At 41.0% G+C, this 25,637-nt stretch overlaps 2 protein-coding genes across 4 annotated transcripts in view; one reads left to right on the top strand and one right to left on the bottom strand.

Moving 5' to 3' along the window:
• Positions 1-25,637, top strand: part of Atg16 (Autophagy-related 16) — a 182,374-nt gene that overhangs the window by 37,842 nt on the left and 118,895 nt on the right. The gene's annotated exons all lie outside the window — the stretch shown is intronic.
• neo (neyo) overlaps positions 1-25,637 on the bottom strand; it is a 123,492-nt gene that overhangs the window by 27,795 nt on the left and 70,060 nt on the right. The window contains exons 1-2 of one of the 2 annotated variants that reach the window (XM_011304027.1): positions 5,769-6,098; positions 2,534-2,940 (exon numbers count right to left, since the gene is read on the bottom strand). In XM_011304027.1, coding sequence (XP_011302329.1) covers positions 2,534-2,909 — 376 coding nt within the window. In that variant the 5' untranslated portion in view covers positions 2,910-2,940; positions 5,769-6,098. Of the gene's footprint in view, positions 1-2,533; positions 2,941-5,768; positions 6,099-25,637 lie in introns of those variants that run through there. The other variant, XM_011304019.1, reaches the window with a different exon arrangement.

The raw sequence follows: 25,637 nt of genomic DNA, 5'->3' as shown, positions 1-25,637 counted from the left end.
AGAGGATAGTCCGTGGATCTTTGGTACGAGAGTGTCCGCGCGAATCGTCGAGAGCGTGTCGTATTTAGTATTCCAATGTCGTGCTACGTCCACGGTTACTTCCCACGGCTATTTAGAATCCGCCAAGCGGTTCTTTGGCCGTTTCTATCCATTTCCCCCTCCACGTATCATTGGTGCTATTCAGATAGCCTCATCGAAAATCCAACTAGACACGCAAACCTCCCCTTTGCGTATCGACATCATCGCGAGATATTCGAGGAGGAAATTTTCACATATCGATGCTGCCCTCAAGTTTTGGGACATCTTGTCGTTGAGAATGCGAAATTCTCGGGAAAACATCCACTAAACTCGCGACAACCGCGAAAATCGCGAGAACCGCGAAATTTTTCTATTATTCTTCCGTTTATTTATCCCGAGTGTTTTTTTATCGTTGCCTATTTTCATTGTTTAAACAAAGAAAAGAAAAATGCACGGTAAATTTTCGTTGACAAAAAATGCCGAGTCAGGCGAGTTATTTCAGGCGAATAGGTCCCTCCCGTTGACGTGATATCGGGGACAATGAGGCCATGAAAAATAGCCAACCTCGCACGTATATCCACCCCCTCCTAGAGTTGTTCAACTACAAAACCCTCCCCCAGTCATAGTTGTTCAACTACAAAACCCTCTCCCTCCTTGAATTGCCGGAATATAAAAGCATGAATGACCATTGTGCCATTTTCCCGTAATTTCATTGATATCGATTTTCTCATTTTTCCGTATTTTGCAAAAAAAAAAATTGGTCTCGTGTTTTCAAGTTGTTGGGTATGAAATAAAAAAAAAAAAGTGAGAGGGAGATTGGTATCGTTGAGAATAACGGGTCAAATGTTTCGTGATCGTCTCGTGTGAGTCGTCCATCACGATCCCCTCGACGACACGCTTCGCATTCCGCATTCGGACCCAATGAATACCTTTTGCACCTTTGTAATACCCATGAAATATTATCACCTCATTCGTGATGTGTTTTAATTGCATTTTGCCTTTTGTCAATTGGGAGAATGAATTTTGCCCCCTTTGTCCTAGATTTTTTTATTTTTGGGTATCGTTCAATGGAATATGGGGCGATTGCCGATTTTCTAACGGGACGGGTCGTAAGTTTCAGGTGGGAATCGTTCATTCCGCTGGGGGTTCTTTTTTTTTATTTGAATTCTTGGAAACCTGTTTTGTAAGGAAGAGGAAGAATTCTCGAATTGAGGATGGATGGAGGATTCGTCCGGGTTTCAGGGATTTTTTTATAAAAAATTGTGGACTGGAATTGGATTTTCTTGATTGTGAAAAACCGAGGTGATATCAAATGACAAAAATATTTTCAAAACCTACATTGAACCAAAATTAATAATAGAATTAAAAAAAATAATTTTTACGACGATAGCTTCTTCCAATTATACTTTCCGCGGTGTTTTTTTTTCAAGCTTCTCCCAATATCAAAGCCCCGCGAAGGTTTAATCGATAAAAAAAAATTCCTTCAGTAGTTCGAGAGTAATTTTTAAAAGAGTAACAATGAACTCAACGATGAACAGAAATAAAAATTGAAGCTTCAAGTAGAATTCACCTGAATTGAAATGACTTCAAACAAAAAAAATGAAGCAAGAAAATAATTCGATAAACCGTTATCCATGATTCCAAACGAGAAATCATAATTTGTATCCATGTAATCCTCATTGACATTTTGGAATTCCGAATTAAAATTTAAAAATAGTCCCCTGTTTAAACTGGTAAATCATTCGATTTAACCGGTCATCTTTAACAGTACCGATATCTGGGATTTTCCAAGAAAACATCACTTCTATCTAAATCCCCAATTCATTATCACCCAAATGAACACATAAACATCGATAATCCGTTGATTACCTCATTAAACGACTGAGTACGAAACCCGAGTAATTTTTCACTCACCTAATGCCGTTTCATCGTCACGAAATAAACCTCAAGTAAATAACCGATAATATTCAATGCTCATCGTGCAACGAAGTCGTTAGTTTTATGCAACACGGTTGAATTACCGATGGAAAGAAATGAAAAAAAAAAAGGAAGTATTAGACTGTTGGGGTCAGTGTTCAGGTGACGATCGCAACGCGGCTATAACGGGGCCCGTATGGCGGCAAAACGTATCGTGATCGTGAGTCCTCTTCGCTGTCACTCGTAGGTGATCACTGGCACGAAAGCCACACGCCAACAAAATGCCAAGTCGTTCAAACGGTATCCACGTATTTCCAATTTCATTACTCCCCAAATTATTCAAATTTATGTTACACCCGAAAGAAAAAGTATACTTTATCGCACTGGGGCGAGAAGTCTCCAATGTTGCCGATTCACAGTGAGAAAACGCTCACGTCAGAGCGTAAACGATTTCTTAGATTGAATTTCTGGGGAAATGGCCTCAAGGTTGGATCCCGAGGCCGACAACCTGCGCCAATTGTACTGTAATTCTACTGTAATGAAATAATGCTCGGTGATCGATGAGTGTACGATGCGTAATAACGATGTAACGTCTTACCTGGATTGTTGTCGGCGTTTGAGCTGAATAGTACGCAGAGACCAGTCTCATAATTGACCGCTTGACAGGAGTCATTAGCCTGACAGGTCTCGAGGCAATCGGTGAGCATCAAGGTACCCGGAATGGACTCAAGCATGTTGGTGGGCGCGGTGTAAACGTATCCGGTGACTAGTTCAAAGCCAACCATCTCTGGATCACATTCATCGGAGCCAGCTGATGGGCCAGTGTAGTCGGGTCCGGAAGCCCCTGAGGGCTCCGAAACCACTGGTGTCGTTTGCACGTTACTTGCTTGAGACGTGTCAATCCCAAGGACAACCAGTGCACTCCAGGCGTGAAGTAAAAGCACTGTCAGGACACGGCAGCGGGAGTAACTCATCCTTTCGGCTTTGCGATTTATTCTTCAGTATCTGGAACAGGTGGAAATATATCGTCTGGGATTAGTCACTCTTTTCCGACAAATTTCACAGATTTTTCTATACAATTCTGACACGTGTTAAATTCCACCGAGACTTCAGACAATTTTTTATTGCTCAAGTATAAAAATCTCCAAATTTCAACGAGGTAAAATCGTGGAAAATGGCGATGGGTTATATTTTGAACTGGCAATTGGCTGAAAAAGAATGAAAAGTTGAATCAACACGAGTTAATTCCAGTGGCCGTCAAAGGCTCAAAGAGCCGTCCCTCCCCTTTTTGTCTTATCGAAAAATTTTCCGTTTACTTTTTCTCGCACTCTCTCTCCCTCATCCATACACATTCGTCTGGAACGTGCAAATATTTAGTTGAGGGAAGGGAAAACACAGTGCACTTGCTCTGTCGATGTGCATGAAGAACGTACACTTTTCGTTTGCCCAGAGTGGATGCAGCGGCGCCGCGAGATTAAACGTCTCCCTTTTCTCTCCCTTTTCTCTCCCTCCTCTTGCTCCTCTTTCCCTTTTTTCTTATGGTGTTAGGGTTGGAGATGTACAGAGCAGAGAGCGTTGAATCCCTAGGCCCGAGCTACATACCGTCTTGTATACACATCGTTATCTCCTCTGACGCTTTACAGCAAAATGAGAGGGATGGAGATGTATAAAAGACGTACATGAAGGCGGATATGCGGGACCCACTCTTTTCATGTAAACACCTACATTTTTATTTACTCTACTTCCTAAATTTATTTTACCCTTTGTCACTGAAAAATCTTTATCACTTTTTCGTTACTTCAAAATTCTGTAAAAATGCCACTTTTTGCTCGAGTCTTTTTAAACACCTGGAGTTTCAATTTTTAAAAATCATTATTGTAACATTTTTTTTTTTTTCGAAATTCAGGGGAATTTTTCCGAATTGAATAATTCACAGGAAAATTAGAGAAATGGAGACGTGCAGAAGCCGCACATAGAGGCAAATATGCGGGGCCCACTATTTCTATGTAAACACCTACATTTTTATTTACTCTACTTTCTAAATTTATCTCACCCTTTGTCACTTAAAAATCTTTATAACTTTGTCATAACTTTAAAATCCTATAAAAATGCCACTATTCCCCGAAGCCCTTTTAAATTCCAGCGGTTTCTATTCTAAAAAGCTCATTAATATGGAAAATTTGCAGAGGAAATTATTTGGGATCGCGTAAAATGGAATTAAATTCAATTACTCGATGAATTTCGGAAATGAGAAATAATTTATGTTGAAGTGGAAAATTCTATTTGTTTCACTTAACACTTCGCTACTGAATTGATCGAAATTCACCTGAAAAAAAAACTCCTCCCAGAGAAAACCCGCGGCGGAAATGATCAGAGGCAATAAAAGATGAGTCACACCCTTGTCAGAATTAAATTAGAAAATTCTTGAACAAACACATTCATGGCGATGTTTTCTTAAATAGATGAGGTTGATCTTGAGAAAATCCACTATGACCATTTTTTTCTACTGTTCTTCTTCTATCAAAAAAATTACCGCTGGAAATCTCATCAGGACCGGTAAATTAACTCTGGAAGGTATTGTGAATCCTCTGAGAAAATTTCAGGATTTTTTCAAAACTTTTCGACTGAAAAATGATTTCCGGATTTTAAAGTTGAACGTGAAAATTAAAATCAGGAATTTAAATGAAATTAATATATTTCCGTAAAAAAAAGAGAAAAAATTGTACGAAATATTTATATAAATCTGGGTTTTTTTTCAATAAGGACCACAAGAATTGAAAATAAATTCATTTTAATTTAAAAAAACATAATCTTTTAAAATTTTAGAAATTGGGAGTGCGATAGCTTCTTTTAATTGATCATCACAGAAGAATAAATTGATCGCTTAATAAAATTGAAATAGTTTCGAATATTCCAGAATTATTCAGTGAACAGGGCCCCATAAAATGGGTCTATCCCCTTTAGGTTCCAGGTATACTCAGTAATTCACCTGTTCCGAAGTTCTGTTGATCGATTTTATTTAAAAATATTAAAAAATATTATCACACAACAGCTTAAAAAGCGCCGATTGCCCTACTGCAAGATAAATTTCCGATTTCAAATCGGAAATTTTTTGAAAAATCTCAAAAATTCCAAAAAATTGGCAGGAACTTTATTTATTTTCTGAAATATAATTCGGATCGTGGAAGTTCCATGAGGATTCCGTCGACGTCCTTTATAATCCACCCGAATCTTTAATATCTCCACACACCCGTCAGAAATTCACCTGTTCTAGAATTTCCTCAATTTACCTCGTTTTATCGCTTTAAGAGAGTTTCAAAAGTTCTGCATTTGAAGAGTAAAGTTCACGGGACCTTTTCTATTGGCGTATTCACTTCAAAGAAATGTTTGAAGCAGCCGGAGGAGTCGAGGAATCAGGGAACTACGAACATTAATAAAACGATAAAACGGGATTTTTTAATTTGGAGAAGTGCCGGTTGACAGGTGAAGCTCGAAATTAGACACAATATTACACGGTTGAGAATATTCACATAAAAATATATACATTACACTCGAGCCAAGTATACACGTTAAAAGTAAATGAAATATAATATAATACACTTGAAATAAACAAAATAAATACATCTATTTCAAGGGTATTACTATAGTTAATTTTTCTCTCTCAATTTTTTTGACTTTTATTATGAAAATTCAGATATTCATGACTGCCGCGAAAAATTAAGCAAGAATTTGGAATTCAATGATTTCTCCTCCCAGTCGAATGTACTGATGAGCTCCTGGGGAATATTAATGATTTATCGATGAACATTTAATTGCATTCTTATGGGACTTACATAAAAAAAACCGCAATCACTGGAAAATCTGCACAAACAGCGTGAACTCACAGTAAAAAAAAAACACAAGAAAAAATAAAAACTTCACCGGATTCAGAACCCGATCTATCGCGCACGCGTACTCGGAGTCTGTCACACTGTGATAAGATTCACTGGAATGATTCGAAATCGTGTAAATAAAAAAGTGCTGAATTACTAAAAAGTGAAGATCCACGGAGCGTATCGCCTCCTGGATCTTGAACTCTAAAACTCGACTCGACTGAACGTTTGCGTTGCACCTTGTCCCGGTGTTTCAAAGGTGCTTCTTCCTCGTGCGACCGACCAACCGCGTCTGAGGTATCCTCCAGGAGAAGCCAACCCGATCGCTCTAAGGAGGACAGAAACGGTACGCATGGGGCACCATTGCCAGTACACAAACCCATTGAAAACGTCGGTTTTCGATCGGTCGCGCACACGTCTCTCGATCTTCCTCTCATTCCCTCTCATTTCCCCTCATTTCCTATCCCACTCCTCCCCTCTCCACATTTTATCATGAGTCCCAATCCCCTCCCTTATCTAGTCCCTTCCACTTTTCTATTCGTCTGACGTCAGTTTCTCGCAGGCCCCGAGACCTAGTACCTGTTGTCAAAAGTTTTTCGGGAATATCTCGGAGAATTATGGAAATACCGGAATTATTGTAAAGACCGATTTTTTAGGGCTAGATGAGAGTTACAAAAAAGGTTATTATGAAGGTTTTGATATTTTCTGTAGATTCGGAATTATTTGAATATTTCAAAAATATCAACAATTCAAAAAATCGCGAAAATTTGGGAATCATTGCGGAAACCAAGGGAGGTTGTAAATTGTCGAACAAATTTTACCTGGGGGCGAGGGAATCGGAAAAAATCCACTCTTTTCGTTGGGATTGGAGGTATTTCCAAAAATGTTATACGGAATGATGGCGGATTTACCTTCTTCGTCGAGGATTACATCATCCTCGGGTTGATCACCTTCCGCACTTAATATGCCGGACGACGGTGACTTATTGTACACATTGTTATGGGTTTTAGAGAGGTATTTGGGTTGTCTACGAAGTCAATGACTCTTTCCGCATTCTTTCCCTGAAGGAAAGGGCGATTTTCCAGCGAAGGCGATGGTATGGGGAAAATTATAATTTTTTCTTGCAATCATTGTAAATTCATATAATTGTTAATTCCCCTAATGAAAAATAGATATCGTTTTTCAGAAAGAAGTGTCTGATTGCAAAAAGAAGTTTTCTCGAATCTTATGTTAGAAATTTTTTTTCTAACATAAATAAACTTTTTTCTGTGTTCCCCTGAGGTCGTAACTGCCATGATCATCTTCTAAAGAAATATGATTGTCATAATCGAAATCTAATGGGGTTTCCCTGGAAATGACTCGGCTGGAAAAATACCGTAATGAGAGACTCAGTGCATCTCTGGAGAAAATGCATAAATAAATCAATTTATTCGCCATTAAATAGAGAAAATTTTGTATGAAAATTTCTGAAACAATACAAATTTCAACTTGTAGTTGAATTCCACAATTCATGGTAGTCACAAAAATATTTATTATTAATTATTTATGATTCGATTACACGTACAATAATTGCCCATTTATGCCCATCTGAACTGTAAAATTTTTAGACTTCTTGTCCTCACGAACAAAAACCCATTGAGATGATTTGTAAAGTGATCGAGTGTTGACTAAACTTTTATTATCCTCCAGAAAAAGGGCAATTGTCATCGAAAAGAATAATAAGATTCATACGAATTCAAATACGTGAATTGTAATTCAAAATACTTGGACTTTCACGTCGAAAATATTCTATCGACATTTGACAATTGACGGACCGACAAGATGTCCCGTAATTGTAGATATGACTTGCATCTCAATTTCAATCATTATTCCCCCAAAATGAGTCATGAACAATTGAGTTATCACGAGAGAATGATGAATTATCCCCATCGCAGTTGAAGAAACCCAAAAGAATAAGAAGATCATTAGACAGAACTTCCAATGACCGAATAACGAGAAAAATTCCCATTCATTAATACCAGAATTCACTTAATGAGCCGTTCATTTACCATCGATGATACAATGATTACGAGATTCTCGTGTGAAATTGGCTGAGCCCCATCGACAATTCGACGATTGTAATGAAAAGCCTAACGGTCCACTCCCACCAGCAATTACGAAAATTGAATAAAACCGAATGCTCATCACTCGTTCTAAAAATCCCACGATTAACCGTTGACAAGGAATAAAAATGCACCATTTACTAATATCCCCGAATCATCGAACAAGACCCTCATTAATCCCCAGACGATAACGACTGGTCGGTGGTGCCCCTCCCCGAACTCTCAATTATCCATCAGCGGATGCACCTCACAGAGCAATGAATCGACGAAAAACCGCTCAACTGAATTCTTTCCTTAACTGTAAAACCCCGATGCCTGCATCGACTTGAAGGGCACGCATTCATCGAGCCGCACTAATTCCTCGAACCGTGTAATAAATTAATTCCTCCGAAGTCGTAACATTAATTACGTCTTTCTACCTCCACGTAATAAATATTTTTTAATAAGTGCCATAATGCGTAATCAAAATGGAACGAAAATAAAATCGATCGAATAATTTTAATCCCCAAAAAAGGAATGAATCGTAGAAAAATCATGGAAGCAACCACCCAAGTGTTTTTAACGGTACGAATAGCTAGGATTGAGCCGAAGTTGGCGCGATGTTCAGAATCTCGTGCAAGAATTCCTCCCGATCTCCTCCAGATGTTATAACTGCGAAAACTCCTTCACCATCCAGCAGCATCACGCAGAAAATGACAGAGTCTGTCATTACACCGCGTATAGGCGGAGTACAAATGCTCTCCTCCCCCCCCGAGAAAAGAGTATAACTGCTGTATCATTTGAGCGGCTCAAATAGACCGGACGATCCAAAAGGCGTCTCAACAAAATAATTACACTGTTATAGCCCATAATATCAGGATATATGACACACATAAAGACTCGTCAATCCCTCCTGAAACAGTTTTCTCGTAGCAAACGTGATTTTTCATCCATTTCCATCGACGAGATTATTTATCCGCAGTTGGTAGCATCAAGAAAATGTGTGCTGCACGTGTGAAAAGATCAGCCATAAAAGGTTCGATCCCTTTTATTTTCCGCGAAATAGAATACTATAGAGTGAACATATATAAAATAGCTTGTCCTCAAGTCGGCATTGGGTACCAGGTGGTTAGAGTCAGTTTAATTCAAGTGTAAGAGTGAGAAAATGAGACTAAAAAGAGAAATGAAGCCGAAGCCCCGTGGGTTACCCGTGGCCGAGAGATTTTCTGTTCACGTATAGCGGCCAACCTTCTCTGTTTGCCCCCGCTAACTCCTCGTCCACGGCATATAACGGTTTTCACGTGCACACTTATATATGTATGTATGTATGTATCCCATAGGGCCGCGTTTCAATCGGCAATCGCGATCTTCAACTGTGGCCACCGCTTGTTGTATCTTTCGCTTCCTTTTCTCAGCCCGCTTTGGAATTTTAGTTTATTTTATCCACTAAGCTCAATGTTGAATAAATCCACACAACGGTCATGATGAATAAATGGCGTTTTTATTATAATTTCTTTCTCACCCTGAATGGGCCTGGCCACCGGTTGCCTCGAAAACACTGTGAAAAACACCGACAATACCAAATTTGGACGAAACACCAGTGAAATGCCCGTAATAATTCCCATCCAAGAATTTCCTACTGAGATTCTATACAGGATTTACCTCCTCGTCGATTTATGACCGCCCGACATACACCTCACAAAAGGCCAATACCGATGACCCCTATGTCGTTTAATCGCTAATTGAACGAATCGGCCCACTCGTCGTTAATCAACCGAGACGAGTTGGTAGCTTTTACGATACGCTTTTTCCCACCTCTTCATTCCACATAGCTTTCACGATCGTCACGGTATTTCGCTTCTAAATACACCATCGCGTTGGACTATCATGTAAGGACAGTTAGCGATAATTAATTTCACTTTTAATCGTGTGAAAATACCGATCCACCGGCCGAGGGAGTATCAATTCATTCGATTATTTATAGGTCAAACATAAAGTCGGTGAGGATCTCGTTGCCCATTAAGGATCGTGTGTAGAAATCCCCCTTTTTTTTTTATTTATACGTTTCCTTTTTTCTTTTTCGGACGTTACTGTTTATCGCCTAACGGCGTTTAGTGTTCTCGATTCATTCGTTTTCTCGGTCAAATCCGATCGCCAACGCGACACCATTGGTGGGGGAGGCACATAACTGGCAATCTGATACTAAATGCATACAAAATTATTCCGTGTAGTTTTCCATTTTCACGGGAGTCACGACAAATTTGCTATTTCTCGTATTACTTGTTCGGTAATTTGACATAGAGTGCAGTAAAGGCATCCATTGAGCCCATGCAATAGTCGAATATATTAATATCCCTGTGTACCGGCAGTGAAGTACTCGAGGAAGTACGCGAATTCCGAATGAAAAGCCCGTGGCACGTGCGACCTGAAATCATTGGAGGTCGAGTCGGCGTTCACTCTGTTCACGTCACGTTAAATGTATATGGTTGTATCAAAGTGAAACAGTACTGGACAAGTCCTATAAACGGTATGTACAGCTGACAACTGGGTATATTCATTGGTCAAGGGGATGGGATTGTCGACTGGGGGGAGGGGGAATTTGGCTGTCGGAATTCCTCTGCTGTCCGATTATCCGTCCGAATGAATCGGCGACGATCGCCAAATTCCCGTGCGTTACGTTCAACTCTGCCCGTTATAATTCCAGTTACTCGATAATCATTGAATATTCGGTTGTGCGGATACAAATTATAGGTATACATAATCATTGCAACTGTCTATCCAATGCATGTGATAGTACATAGGGTACCCTGTGGAGTTGAGTCTTTGAGGTATTAATCGAGCGATTATGAGCACCGGTTTGTACAAAATTGTGCGGATGACAAGTGTTAAATGGGGGTATTAACTCGGTTCGGGGATATTTGGATTGATGAGGTGCTCGATGGAATGGGTTGTTACCATTTTTCACGGCATTTACGAGCCTTGGATTGAGGGCATTAGATTGGAATGCACCAGTGCATCAACATATTTCAGATAAATCTGACGGACTGCCATTCCGGGAGATTTGATTCAAATTATGGACGAGTTAATGAATCAGATTTGGTGGGGATAGTGTACCAGGGCATTTTCAAATAGATTATTGGTGTTATTGAAAATTAAATGTAGGGTTCAATTGATAAATTTCGGGTGGAGCCTTTTAAAACTAGAGGAAAGAAGAAGAGTTGTATAATTTTTCTTCTAATGAGACTCGATGTTGGAATTTTCTTTTAATTAGTTCTTCGGTGAGAGTCCGGAGTTGATTCATCACGGGTTCAGGATGAGATATTAAGATGGGATTTGAACTCATAACCTTCAGATTGCTTCGAGCATCAGATCGAACTGCACGATGATGACCTGATAACACACTTCCCATTATCCCCAAGCAGAAACTCAAAACAAAACAAATAGAATTTATCCAAACGCCTAAAGAAGAAATTGAAAAGACTTGCGACTACTAATCCACCCTGAAAGCTTAATTCCCCTGAATCAATTATCCTCCCTCGACTTTGGGAAACACAAATAGGAGAGAACCGTAAAAATTATTCGGACTGAATAAGTCAAAAGAAAATGAATCTCGAACAAATAATATTTCGAGTGAAATGAACGAGCCAAATAAAGCCAGCGAGGAGACATTGATCATTAGTATTCACCCCACAAATCCATCCTTTCTCTGTAATTTGAAATTAACATGCAGCATCTCGATGATGGATCCTCCCCGCCGAGAAACTAGCAACAACTCTAATATACATCAAGCAAGCTCAGCAATTAAACTTTGATCAACTATTTTTATTGAGATTCTGCTAAAGTGAGTTATGATTGATGAGTGCCGTTGAATCGAAACGTGATCATTAGTGTTCGCTTAAAGGAGATTAGCTGATCCTCACCATTGCAAATTTGAATCACAAGAAGGAACAAGTCCTGGATGATAAAAGATAGGTAACCCAGCGATTTCCTGGATCAAAATACAATGGCTCTTTTGTTTGTCACACTCACTGGCGTTATCAGGATATACACTGTACTGTTGCATGAGCCAGTGGTTCTTATCGCTGAACCAGGACAAAAGCCATGGTCTTACCCCAGTGCTTGTGGCTGATATACACGGTATACCGCTTTGAATCATTCAATCGCGATTAAAGATCTAGCAGATCGTAAGTTCTATCTACAACCAAAAGATATTTGCATATAGAGGACTGTTGGTATTAGAGGGAGGGAATTTTCAATTGTATTTACATTATGTACTCGTGGTATTGTAAGTATGAATGTGGCATTCCAGCTGGACAAAATGGACTGGATTATGAATAAAATATCAGGTTGAATGGGGCCTAATCAATTTTGATGAATGGACTTTGCACATCGGAGAATTGATTAGGGAGAAATATCAGAGAAAAACATGCTGGGGTTAATCCACACTTTATTGATAGGCCAGGAAAGCTGATAGTCGTGAGGATTTCCGGATACGATAGTGTATCATGATTGATCAGCTTCGGAATTGACATCGATTCAGGAAACTTGAACAATGATGTTCTGATCAGCGAAGTCATGATAACCAGTCGTATCCCTGCCGTCGAATCATCAATGAATGTTCTTGATAAGTTCAAAATTCGATAGAAATCAAGAGACTAATCGATACTATATCGACCCCTGAAAATCCGATATCCAGGACATCCGGATCCAATACAGGTTACGAGAATAGATCATCTTCAGCATGACGCACATCAATTCCATGAACTCGGTCAATGATGATGCGCCGATCATGATCGAATGATCTCGATCAAATACAGATGATTGTGTCTCACGAGTAATGATCAACACCGAGCCAATGACTTCTAAATCACTTCCTGTCCCCTCTCATTCGTCATTTGAGGAAAGAACAAAACATTTCCTCGTACACCTCTAATTTCCGTTACGTCATCACCCAACCAACTCGCTGCAATTATCATATAACAAATAGATTGTTGCTACCACAGTGCAATCATTGTTACACGTGCACATGATTGACTCCTCACTCACACCGTGAATAATGAAATCCCCCTATTTCGGAAGTATGCAGAATTAGCCATTTCTATGCACAACCTAACGGACAATAAGACGTTAAACCTAAGAAAACTATATTAGAGAGTCGTGTGACCCTGGCACCTGATGTATACACATGGTCCCTTGATTGTCATTACTAGACATACCGTTGTGTGGTTTCCGTATATTGTACCGACTGGGTACTCATCAAAATTACCACCAGAATACCACCCGTTGCCCACTGGGTAATCCCACCGTCTCTCTCTCACCCATTCAATGGTCATTTCAACGAGTAAGAATGTGAATTCACCATGGAAAGTGGCTGGTGAAATGGGTAATAATCTCTGGCAAAAATGACTCAGTCTACGGCTTGGAATAATCCATTTGGTTTGAAGATGAACTCCGACCACAGGTACAACAGGTATAACCAAGCTTATACAGACAGGTGTTACAGTAGTATGTGAACTCGAGTGAAATGGCAAGAAAGATATTTGACCGCGGAATGTCGTTATTGTTGAAAGCCACCAATGGGGGGAGGAAGGGGGACTTTGAGGGGAGAATGTACCGTGTCGAAAGGCCCCCCTTGCCAAACGTTAAAACCACACGGGACGGCAACGGTGGTTTTTGTTGTTGATTGTAGGCGTATGGAGACGTTGAAACGGTACTGCATGCTCATCATTCACCAGAATGATCAACATAATCTCGGGCTCATTACTCCCAAAAAAGTACATCAACGGTGGCCTCTTCCCTTCGGCCGAAAAAAAAAAAATAAAAACAAATTCTCACCAGCAGAAGCTGAAGACAAATTCGATTAAAATTCAATTCAACTGGACTGAACATTAATATTTGGAATTCAATGGCAAAGTCGAGTGATTGCTGAGAAAAAAAATTCCCTCCGCTCCGGGTATCGGGTAAATTTATATCCGCACTTAGCACACCGGAAAAATCATGCAGAAAAGCTTAATAATCGATGACTACACCGGAGAAGATATTTTATATCAAAACGTGACGCCTCATCGACGCGGATATTAAAGTTTAATAGACGATGGGGGTTTTGGTCTCCGTGTGGCATGCAGTTACGGATCGTCTCGGTGAGTCCTCTCTATACACTTCCGTAATATCGCGTGCACTAAAGCCCGGTTAATGTCGAGTTGATGCACGTTTTATATTGTAACGAGTAATTTACTGCACTCTCGCACGATAAAACGATAAAGATAGATGAAAATGATGAGCGTAACGCGGGAGCAATACCGCGGACTCTCTCGCCTCTCTTTAGCCAATACATCATGTTGGCCAGTGGTGGTGCGTGTGGTGATACCCAGTGGAGAGAAATACCGATGGTGAATGTATATCCGAGTCAATGGATATAAAGCCCCCCCAACAGCATTTCGAGTTTGTAATATCACCGGTGTACCAGTGTTTCATTCATTTTTCATATAATTTACGCTCACTCGATATTTTTTATTTAACCCCTATCTTGTCACACGTCCCAATCTCTTTCTTGGAATTAACTCCACCAGTTTAATGTTAACTCCTGGGGGAGCTTCATCGTGCAATAGCTAATTCGATACGCTCGATTTACCCGACGCCAGTGGGGTTGCGCATAAAACACTCGTTTCATCCGTTTTTTAACTGGTTTCACCCTTTAACTGTTTTGCCCATGTTTTCCGTGTATGTCGAGGGGGCGAAGGGGGTGCTTTTTTTATTCTTTATTGTATCTCGTTAACTAAATTTTCATTCTCTCTTCAATGGGATTCAAACGAGGGAGTTAGGACGCGTCGTTGAAACTGTCGGAGTGAAATATTTTATAACTCCCAGCGTCAAGTGATGGGGACCAGCGGGGGATGCACATCTCGTAAAGTCGATGCTTCAAACACAAAACGAGACGGGGTGGAAGGTGGGGGCACTATGGTTTTGGTAAACGGTACGGAAAGCGGTTTGCACAGCTATATGCCCTCGCGTTACGAATTAGCGAGGCGGACCGATAGTGGCCGGAAAACCCTCTCGTGTTGACGGCAGGTTTATTAGCATTGTTAATGTATTTCGTGTTCCGGTAGTCAAGTTCTGTCGGGAAATTCTCGGGGTTTTCCGATTTATTTCCATTATCGGGACCAATATGGGTATCTGGGGTAACACGGGGAGACATTGAGAATTTTTCTCTTCTTCACTTTTAACATTTTTGGGCATTCAGTAAATGTTAATAAATTATTGGGATTTCAACGAATAATTCCAGGATTATGGGATGGTTTTTGCCGCTGGAGCTGGCGAGAGTTTCCACATTCATCGTTTAATGTTTCATCTTCATATATCTACTTTCACTTCGTATTAACCGTTCCATCGCGGAAAGTGAAATATATTATCAATCACAAATCCCTTATTTTTTAAATTTTTTTAATTCCCTCGAGAATTCCCTGATTAAATTTTTTGCCAGTGAGGAATCGTCGGGAAAATAATTCTTCCTACTCGTCCACTCCTCTCGCTCAATTTTTCCGTCCGCAATCTGAATTTTATTCGCCACAGGACGAAGCCCAAAGCTCCCAGGAATCTTCCTTTATAAATAACCACTCAACTCAGAGTTTCCGCCAGCTCCTCAATGTTTTGACCCTCCAACCACCCCCTAGGCAATAGCTACTTATTCCATTCCCAGGGTGACTTCCTTCGAGCTATATTCCTTAAGTGACCTCCATCCGCCTTCCACGGCGAAAAGAACACCAGGAAACATAAAACCCCGAGAAAACACTGGATATCACTGATTTAAATTTAACGGCATCACAAAATCCTCCAACGAGACAAGATTAAGTTGCCCCCCCTCCCTCGTTATTATCAAGCACTGTACATACCGTAAATTTTTCACGAGATAATAATAGCTCTGCGGATTCTCTAAGCTTTAATCAACGCGAATCATCGGTGCAACCGAAAAAAAAAAATTGAGGAAGAAAGAGAGGTTTCAATTTTCGCAGATTAAATTTTAATTAGCAGATTTTATTACTGCACAGGAGGGGATAGAAGGGGGGAGGCAGAGATAATTGATAGTGAATTATGAATTAATAGTGAGTGCATCTCAACATCCGGAAGTTGTGCGGAAAGAAATACAACGCGTTGCGGATGGTGATCTCATTCTTCATTTCTAATTCCCCTTTCAGAACCCCTCAGTTTTTTCTGCATTCTCAGCATTGCAAACAATTAAACCGCTATTAAAATAAGTGAAGCTATTTCCGTTGAGATTATTTCAAGAGTCATAAAGCAATTGGCGACTTGCCTCGAGTGAGGCATTAAATGCTCGGAAATTTCGGGGGTCTGTTTGAAGGGACGGGATTATTTGTGGGATTTTTATTTGAGGGTGCGATCATCGAACAAGAATCGAGCATTGAAAAAAAAATCGATTTACAAATTGGGACTGGGAGGGAAAGGCAAAAATTTCCAAAATTTGGAAAATCAGAGAATAATGGCAGGGGTAGCGGAAAAATTTTGAAAAATAAAAAAATTTCAAACCTTCGGGAATCAAATTGTTTTTTCAATAAGGAAAATATAAAAAGAATGCTTTAATTTACAATTTACTCTCATTCCGGCTATAAAAAGGGGAAGGGAAATCGATATCGAAATAATTCGAAATATCTCGAAATATCTCGAAATATCTCGAATGACCCGTCAGACGAGACTGACCCGCCACCTGGACGCCGTGGCTAAATCTCAAAACATTTAAAATAGATGCGATAAAGATTAAAAAGATGAAATGAGATTTTTGTTAATCGAATAATGTCACATCTTTGAAGGGCGATGGGTGCAGATGGGGTGGTTACCAGAAACGGATACGCCGAGTTATAATCCGTCGAGTGAGTGTTGGAAAGTGGCGTGGTCCAAGGACAAACGACGCGACTCTCCGCTTCCCCTTAATTTAATCTTCATTTGGAAAAAGTACAAAGGCATACATCCCGGGCAAGTCGGCGAGGCACGAAATGGCATTACCGCGTGATGCGAGCTGAGCGAAAAGCTCAACCCCTCTCGCTCTTTCAGCATCTACTCTATTTGGTGCAGTGGAGGCTACAGAGACCATTCCTTTTCTCGTGGGAGAATTAGAGCGGCCTGGATTTTAATGGGGAGAGTCTGCAAAATTAAGAGCGACGCTCCTCGTTTCCCGGGGACAACAGCCACCACCGTACGCCTCTCGTAACTTGACTCTTTCTTCTTTCACTTCTTTCCACCCACTACCACCCACTGCCATCCACTCGCCCACCATCCTCCCCCTTCACTTTATCATTTTTTTTTCTCCTCTACTTTCCCCTTTTGCTTTCTTCAAATTATCCTTCTCCTCCTGGCACCACCATTTAAGCTGTACCAAGCACCGTAAATGGGAATAATTATTAAAATGAAAATCCCCGTCTCTCTTTGTTTGGAACGTTTTCTTCATAACGCGTTTGACAATTATTTTTTGCATTCATTGTTTTTTCGAAGGAGATTGAAAATTATTTCTTCCCAAAATTAGTCATTAAATAATTTTGTTTACTGTATAAATTAATTCCCATCATTTGATGAGGGTTTTGCAAAATTTCCAGATTTCCAAATTTTCACCGTCAAACTCATTCACGCAATCTCTCTCCTAACTCCAAAATTAAATCATAATTCCTTCGATACCTTCGACACCGATTTCACGAAAATTTCCATTACCCCCCGGAACCCCAATTAGCCTCACCCCCCCGGAAAGACACCAAAAGCTCTCGGACCCGGACAAAAAGAATTGACGCATTTTGCCCTAAAGCACGAACGTAACAAGGTTGTAACGTGTAAAGTAGTTTCACACCAGTTATCGGGTGGATATAACCCCGGTCATAAAATTCTACTCACCCTCTGCGTCTCATGCGCACTTTCTCACCCTCTGTTATTTCCTCTCCCCTGTCCCTCTGCCACCCCCTCAGCGTAACAAAACTTTAGTTTCGCTCTTTTCGCCGAGAAACACAGCGAAACGACCGCACATACGTTTGTTGTATGTCCGTTGTTTGTTGTATCCAGATCGTTGACATTTTACCGTCAGCCCCAAACCCCCCACTGCCCTCCCCCTCTTACCGCCAGTCCTGTATCCACGAGTTCCATTTCAAAACGAATAAAAGTAAAATAAATATTGAAATATGAAATAACGGTCGAGGCATTGAAACGCAAAGGCCCTTTTCCCCCCATGACCCATCATCCCTCCTGACGCCCCCTGACCCCTCCAGTACTTGCAGTACTCAAGTACAATACACACCGACAGATCCAATAACCTCGGACACCGCGTATTTTCTAATTACAACGTGAATACGGTTACGCTAGATTAGAGACTGAATCGGTGTATTCAATTAACGTTTACCTACTCCATATACTAGAATTGTGAAAGCCAGAGAGGGGGGCGATTGGGATGAGGATTGGAAGGGACGACAGGTATAGGGACACCATCTCCTCTCTATTTCACCGGATTTCTCGGTAACCCCACAGGGATTGCAACCGCGTGTTACAACGGTGTGTGCCAGAAAGGGGGGAATGAGGGGGGACAGAGGCACCAGGGGGAGTTAGAGAGGGATATCGTACCCAGTGCAAGCACCAGGCATACACTCGATAATAGTAAGAGCCACGAACTCTCCATCCTCTTTCTCCATTTCCAACTGGCGTCCTGTACTCCCAATAGATTTACTCACTGCCCCCCGTCTGCCCCCCGTCAGGAATTATGGCTATTATTACAGTAAACAAATCGATTTCACTAACTCATCATACCATTTCCCAAGTGAAATTTCGAAACCGATTTTAACTCGTCGCAGGGGGAGGGGGAAAGAGGGTGGTGGAAGGGGGTTTGCGTGGCACAGAGGGGGGTGGAAGAGAGGGGGGAGAAGAGGGATGGGGTAAAGTTAAAGTCTCTCTGGGGGGCTTAATGCGATGCCTAGGAGTTAACAGATTGTGCTTCGTGGATATTCGTTATGTATCCACGGCAGTGTGTAAGATGATTAGTGAGCGTCGTTCAATCACCGGTGGGACGTAAGTTTTGCGCGTCAAGATATTCTCTTGCTATCGTTGGTGTTATGGTGCAATGGATGGGGTACCGTGAGGAGCGCGGGGGCCAGAAGGGGGAGGTAAAAGTTGGTGATGTGGGTGATGAGGGGAAATCGGGGGCAAGGGGGGAAAGGGGGGGCAATGAGGAGGTTGCCCCCTGGGCATGGAGTGTAGAATAGCTCTGGTGGTGGTTTAATCGAGTCGAGCGTAATTCAATTCTTAGTCTCCCATCCCCAAATGGTTCGCGGTGGCACGAGCTACCGAGCCAGCTCGTTTCACCTTTCTTCTTCAATTTTACCTACCACTCGTCTGATCCCCGGCACTTCCTCCCCCCCCATTTTCCTCTGTCTCCTACCTAACGCCCCCCCCCTCCATCCTATCCACCCACTCAACATTTTATCATCTCTTTTGCCGCCTCTCTCTCATTCTGTCCGTGGCATTCTTTTTATTTCTCCTTCACGTTCTCTTTATCACTGGTGTGCCTCCCCATTCGCGGTGAAATAATAAAATTATACCAGCCACCAGCTCTCCTGGGGGTATAATGGTGATTTCGGTGTGCAGGAAGGACAGCCTGAGAGTTATGTGTGAGAGGTAATGGTGGGTTGAAGGGGGTAGGATGGGGTGATAGGGGGTGTAATAACCATCTCAAGTTTTTCCACGATTTTTGCGTGTGTGTGAGAGGCGCACCGCGGAATTCTTGAATTGCTGCACATTGAGCATTTCTGCGCGTGCTGCACACATCAGTGACATTGATCAATGCCACGGCCAAGGAAAATTGTACGCTCGAGCAGTTGCATGCGGGTACCGGGGCTCTTTGCGTTTAACCCGATGTGCGACTTACATTTTATTTATAAGGTGAAATGAGGAAATATAGTGGGAATGAGGAGACATCAATTTTCGTGGCGCACCAGGGGACGGGGAGATGAATTTTCCGGGGAGTTGGAAGATGATGTTTCAGGAAGGGACAGCGGATTCACGGGTTTCGGATGAGATTTCGAGGAGAGATTTGTGGAGATCTCCGTGGGAATGTTGACTTTTTCATTTTTATTCAGAATTTGTTAGTTCCTGAGTAACTGAAATTTATTAATCAAATCTCAATTGTTCAATCAATCAGAAATCCAACGCCAAATCAATTATCTCGGGTTTATAAATAAAAAAAAATCGTCAAAAATCTCCAGAACTGGAAGGGCAAAGGATAGGAGAGTTAATGACTCTCCCCCGTTGAAAAGCTGTCCTTTCAACCCCGAATGTGATTCCCCCCCAAAAAATAAATAACCAAGCATGCAAAAAAAAGTCCGATCGAATTGAGCGAAGTATTTCCGAGTGGTTTGGCAAATAAGAAACACCCTACCGTTGAAATGGGAATAAATTGCATTTGCCGTAGACTCGAAAGCTCGTCGCAATGTACAGTGAAAATCCGCCACTGACAAGGTTTGGGGCGCGGCCCCCGGGGAAGTCTTCTCCCTAGATTTTTTTTCCAACAGATGCCAAATGTCGGGAAAAGTCTCCTATATATGTATATACAAAGGTAAATCGAATTAGAGACGATAGGATGGACGAATGATGCGAGCTCGAAGGAATCCAATTCTCGGAAAAAGTGTTTACCAGTGTGTGCACAACGATCCGTGGCCGTCAGTACATTCAAGTCCTCGGAATAATCCAAGGGCGACAAACAAACCGAAAAAAAAAATTATTACTTGTCGCCAGTACAAGCTGTGCACATGTACTAGATTTTCTTGTCTCAGTATCGGCGTCTGGTTTAAAATCATTACGAATTATTATGGGATTCAATGCCAATTCGATGATTTTGGGAATAATTTCATTTTCATTGTTTCACTTGACAGTTTATCAGGCGACTCACTGTTCATATTTAATTAATTTACTTATAGTAGCAATTACTAATTCCATAATTAACTGACTTCTTTGGAGGGGTTTCAAAGGAATATACCGGTGAAAATTCATATTAAATGAGGAATTAAAATAAATTATGGAATTTTCATAATTTTTTTTCACCGTAAAAGCTTCAAGATCACTCGGTATTTTTCGCAATCCGGATTTACTCTCATCGTTCCCCAGCCATTCCTTAATCTCTCATTTTTTCACAATCTATCTCCGATCAATTTTGATCCGTCGGACGAACCGCGGCGCCGCAGACGCGCCTACACCGGATCTCCAGGAGTCGGCGGCAATTTGAGTGAAAAAAAAAAATTAACCCTCAGAAGAAAAAGTAAAACGCATACGAACTCATGCATAAAACTGAGGGCATGCGACCGCTGCATCAAGTTGCCCCGCGTGTTATCACGAAACCGCACCCTACGATGATGACGATAAAATTTTCTCTCCGAAACCCATCAACCGGTTTTATCTCCTTACACACCACCACGATGTTATCCTCACGTCCCAGCGACTCTGTCGGCCTTGGTGAAATACTCTGATATTCCGTGACTCGGACGAGTTAATAATAGATAAAGTGTAAAACGCGTATTTGATCGCTGGGTATGACTCACACGGTGGAATAAATAAACTCATACGGGTGAAATCGAGTCGTGATGTCCATTTTATATGGGATACCCTGACGCCGTTACACCGCCATTATCAAATGGGACCGTCACCGACACCCGGAAACCCACACCCAAGGTAACACTGTAACCTGAAAAACCGCCAGGTGATTCTCCCAATTTTGTACCACAACTGTTAACCATTTACCGTTAACCCAACTCCCGACCATTCGTCAAGACCACAAGTTTTTTACTACTTATTTACCGAATTTTTGCCCAATGAGTTGCCCACCGCAAGGAATATTACATTTTATATAGCGAGATATTACTTCTCGAGGAATTCAGGATCGAATCGTAAATTTTCCAAAAAGAAAGCTCATATTTTTCTATATTTCACTGAAAATTCCCCACCGGAAACAACTCCCCCCGCGAATTCCCCAAACCGTCGCCAAATATTTTCCAATCTTTAATCCCCAAGAACCGTTACAACAGCTCGACCTTATGAATTTCCGCGGGCGTATTTCACCTAGCAGGCGAAAATCAATTAACCTGAAATAACGCCAAGTTCAATTACTGCACCGAGATAACACGAAGCAACCGAGATTATTTACACCCCCCGAAGAAACCAACACCCAAAAAGAAAAGATTAAAAAAAAAAAAGAAAATCCCCAACACGGAGTGCGTGTCCCTCAGCCTAATGTCGCGTATCTGTACCCGAGGATTATGCTAACGCGTTTTATATTCATGGGGCTAGGAAACATCGCGCACCATTGGCCCGAGGACGTTGTAAGAGTACTCAGAAGTACTTGCGACGTGAATAGTTATACATACCGGTACATATCCACTCATCAACATATTTTTACTCCAATTTTTCACCCCCTGCGCTCTTATCATCAGCATTTTTTTTTTTTCACTTTTTTTTTCTTACCTCGGAGTCGCTCGGGGCCTGATAGTTTCTACATTTCCTTCCGCGTCCCTATATGTTTGTCGTTGAACTCAACCGGTGCAACTCTCAGTTACGAGATCACCTCGTGCATACAACCTCATGTACACAGCACATACTCAATAGGGCTAAAACCCCCAGTGCGCGATTACGATTCACCGGTGGAGGTCGTAAACTCACTCTGGGTATCGTGTGTATACAATTTTATAGTGTACCTTGGTGTATATCTGGCTAATGCTGTGCATGAGCACATCACGATCATATGAGGAGGTACATTGGGGGGTTGGGAGGGGGGTCAGAGGGGGGTACAGATGAAGAGAGAGACTGAGTCACGCGCTGGGACGTGCGTGCCCGAGGCATCATAACCGTGTACTCTGTACCCGCATGCTCACTGTCCGCTCGTATATGCATATTTTCATCCCGTCATCATGTCTATATCATTATTTCGTATGAGACAACGAGATGTTGGGGTTTAATACCATTTTTACGTGTAGGTTTTCGCGGATTTAACGAATGCTTTATGAGAATTTTATTAATCGGTAGTTCGCACTTGGCATTCATGCCTCTTGCGTATCAAATCAGTTGTGAAATCATGGAAAATCATTGGAAAACATGGGGGATAATTGTGTCATCACATTTGATTATAAATTAAAATATGGAGATTCAAATATTTTGTCAATTTATTTGATCAATTTTGTGATCATTTGAAATAGCGACAGTAATTTCGGTAGAACATGTCACAATCCCTCGGCTTAAAATATCAACCGGTAATTTTTGTCCAATTTCTGCACCCCATTACCAGTCGAGATAATTCCGCGCTAACGAATGATTCGATTTGAATTAGAATTTCGGGCGATTTGTCATAGTGACATGGGATAAATTGGTAGAATAGCGGAGTATTTGCGGAGATACGAGAGATTAAGAACAGATGAAAATTGGTGTATTACAGTGCCTCGAAGCGGTACGATATCAGGAGATAGGGACCGGTTGGTTTTCCCTTCTGATTCTCCGGTCGTACCTGAGAAATGAGCACAAGGAGGAGAGAAATAAAGAGAGAGGGGAGCGAGGCTAATTTGTCTAAATGGCGTCGCGCCTCTTCGTTACCGAAGAAATTACCGACTAGACGGATCGCGCGTTGTTGGGCAAAAAGACGTTTTACCTATTCGTCCTGTCTCACTTGCACTTTAACGCTCGTTTTTCTTCACTGCCAGCTAATTTTCTCCCTTTCCCTCCCCCATCTCACTTGTTCTTATGTACCTCAACTGCATGCACCCCATCGCCTCGCTTGTCATGATTGGATTTCTCTCTTGACCTCATCTGCATTTTTGAAGTTCTTCTTTTATAACTTCACTTTTTACCGGTCACCTACACCTTCCCCTCGTCACCCCAACATTTAATATAGTATCGGTTGGGCGCTCGAGTGAGTTAAATGCATGAAGTGTTCACTGTTAAACAATTAAATTGATGACCGTGATTTTTTAGAGTACCTGTGAGAAATTGCAATATCGGGGATTTTAAATGAGAGTGCTTTACGATCCTGCTTGACCCTGTTTGTTTAGTTATACGTGTTTATGTACTCTATTAAGTTAAATGCCCGAGGGGGTGTAATTCGATAGTACCTGGAGGCTGTACACCAGAGGAATTATCCCATTTATATACACCGATAATACCATAGTGTTAATACGCACAACGTGTGGTTGGGGGAGTGAAAAATTTGCACTTTGAAAACTGACACTGACAGTACCAGTTTTGTTATTCATCACCACTTGAATGTACACCAAGTATGGGTACTTGAAGATACCGAGGAGAATTTTAATAAAATTTCACCTGACGCTTGCGCTGGTGGAAATTTTTTAATTATATTATTATTTTAACTCTATTTATCAGAATTTTTTTCTTTGGAAGGTATTGATATTTAGCGGAATATCGGAATTTCGGTTAATTAGGTAACTGTCAATTTAATTTCCTTTGAAATCTGTCACTAAATTTGTCGTTAATTTTGGATATAAAAAAAAATAGGGTTTTCGCATTGAGTGATAATTGATTTTTCAATGAAAACTTAAATTTCCATGAACTACAATTGAATTTCACTAGACTGATAAAAATAGCAACCCAGTATTTGATCGGGTTTCCGGTTTTCCTGGTATTTTTTCCCTCCAATTATTATTTCCATCCGCGTATCCAATTAGCAATGCCGCTGATAATCCCCGAAATGAGAAAATGAAAACCCGTAATTTTCAATCAATTCTGGCAGCGTGAAAAAAGTGCGAACGCAAATGACATCGAAAAATAAAAAGTAAAAATAAATAAACCCCTGATAGAATTCATTCAGTGATACCTGCAAATGTGTTTGCACTCCATATTTCATGATTTTTTTTTTTGGATAACTGGATTGTCCGAGTACCGCACAGAGCAACAATTCAGTTACAATGCGTTATCAGGAATTACTGAAATTCCAGAGGAATGATTTAGCTGACGCCGAGATAATATGGACACCCATTAAAAATTCTCCCGTTATTAATTCTCAACACCCATCCCCCTCTAAACAAAGATGAATAAATAAATAAAAAATTAATTAAAATCTGCGTAATACATTGAATAATAATAAAATAGAAAAGTGAGGACTTAATGAATAATTACTACTGCGCCAATTGAAATAAAAGCCCGTCCATATATTACCCCTTTTTTGTGATTGGAAATTTCAACAATTGACGACTGTTGGTCGTTTGTACATTTGAGGACACCGATGCATTGTACAAATTGTCGTACAAGTGCATTTGTGAGGGTGGCAGAATGGGGGAGGGGGCGTTACGACGTACACGTTATTAGAGAGGAGAAATGGACCTATAGAGAGGTCCTTTATCCCTCCGAGCTATTGGGGAAAATAGGGGAGGGTACTGAGGTGCATGTTTGGCGACATAGCCCGCACTAGTACCACCATTTACATGTGTTTCTGGTGAATCCCATTGTCGGCAAAATGCACAATACCTCAACACCTGCATAACGCCTAATGCAAACACATCAGGGTTAGTTCTATCCCATCTCCTCTATTATCTCAATGCAATGCTCATTGTCATTGATCATTTGTTAATGTTCCAATATTTTTATTTTTCCACTGAAAATTCATTTGACACACCTAAAATACGTTTATTTATATTTCCCATTTACCACGAGTGTCCGATTTTTCTTTTTCGTTTTGATATTGAAATATTAGTTGAGGGATTGAATCAATTTATTTCGGTTT

This window comes from Fopius arisanus, unplaced genomic scaffold (assembly GCF_000806365.1).
Source record: "Fopius arisanus strain USDA-PBARC FA_bdor unplaced genomic scaffold, ASM80636v1 scaffold00002, whole genome shotgun sequence".
In the NCBI taxonomy this organism is placed as follows: domain Eukaryota; kingdom Metazoa; phylum Arthropoda; class Insecta; order Hymenoptera; family Braconidae; genus Fopius; species Fopius arisanus.
The sequence above is the reverse complement of the archived record's forward strand: the minus strand, read 5'-3'. Positions and strand labels throughout refer to the sequence as shown.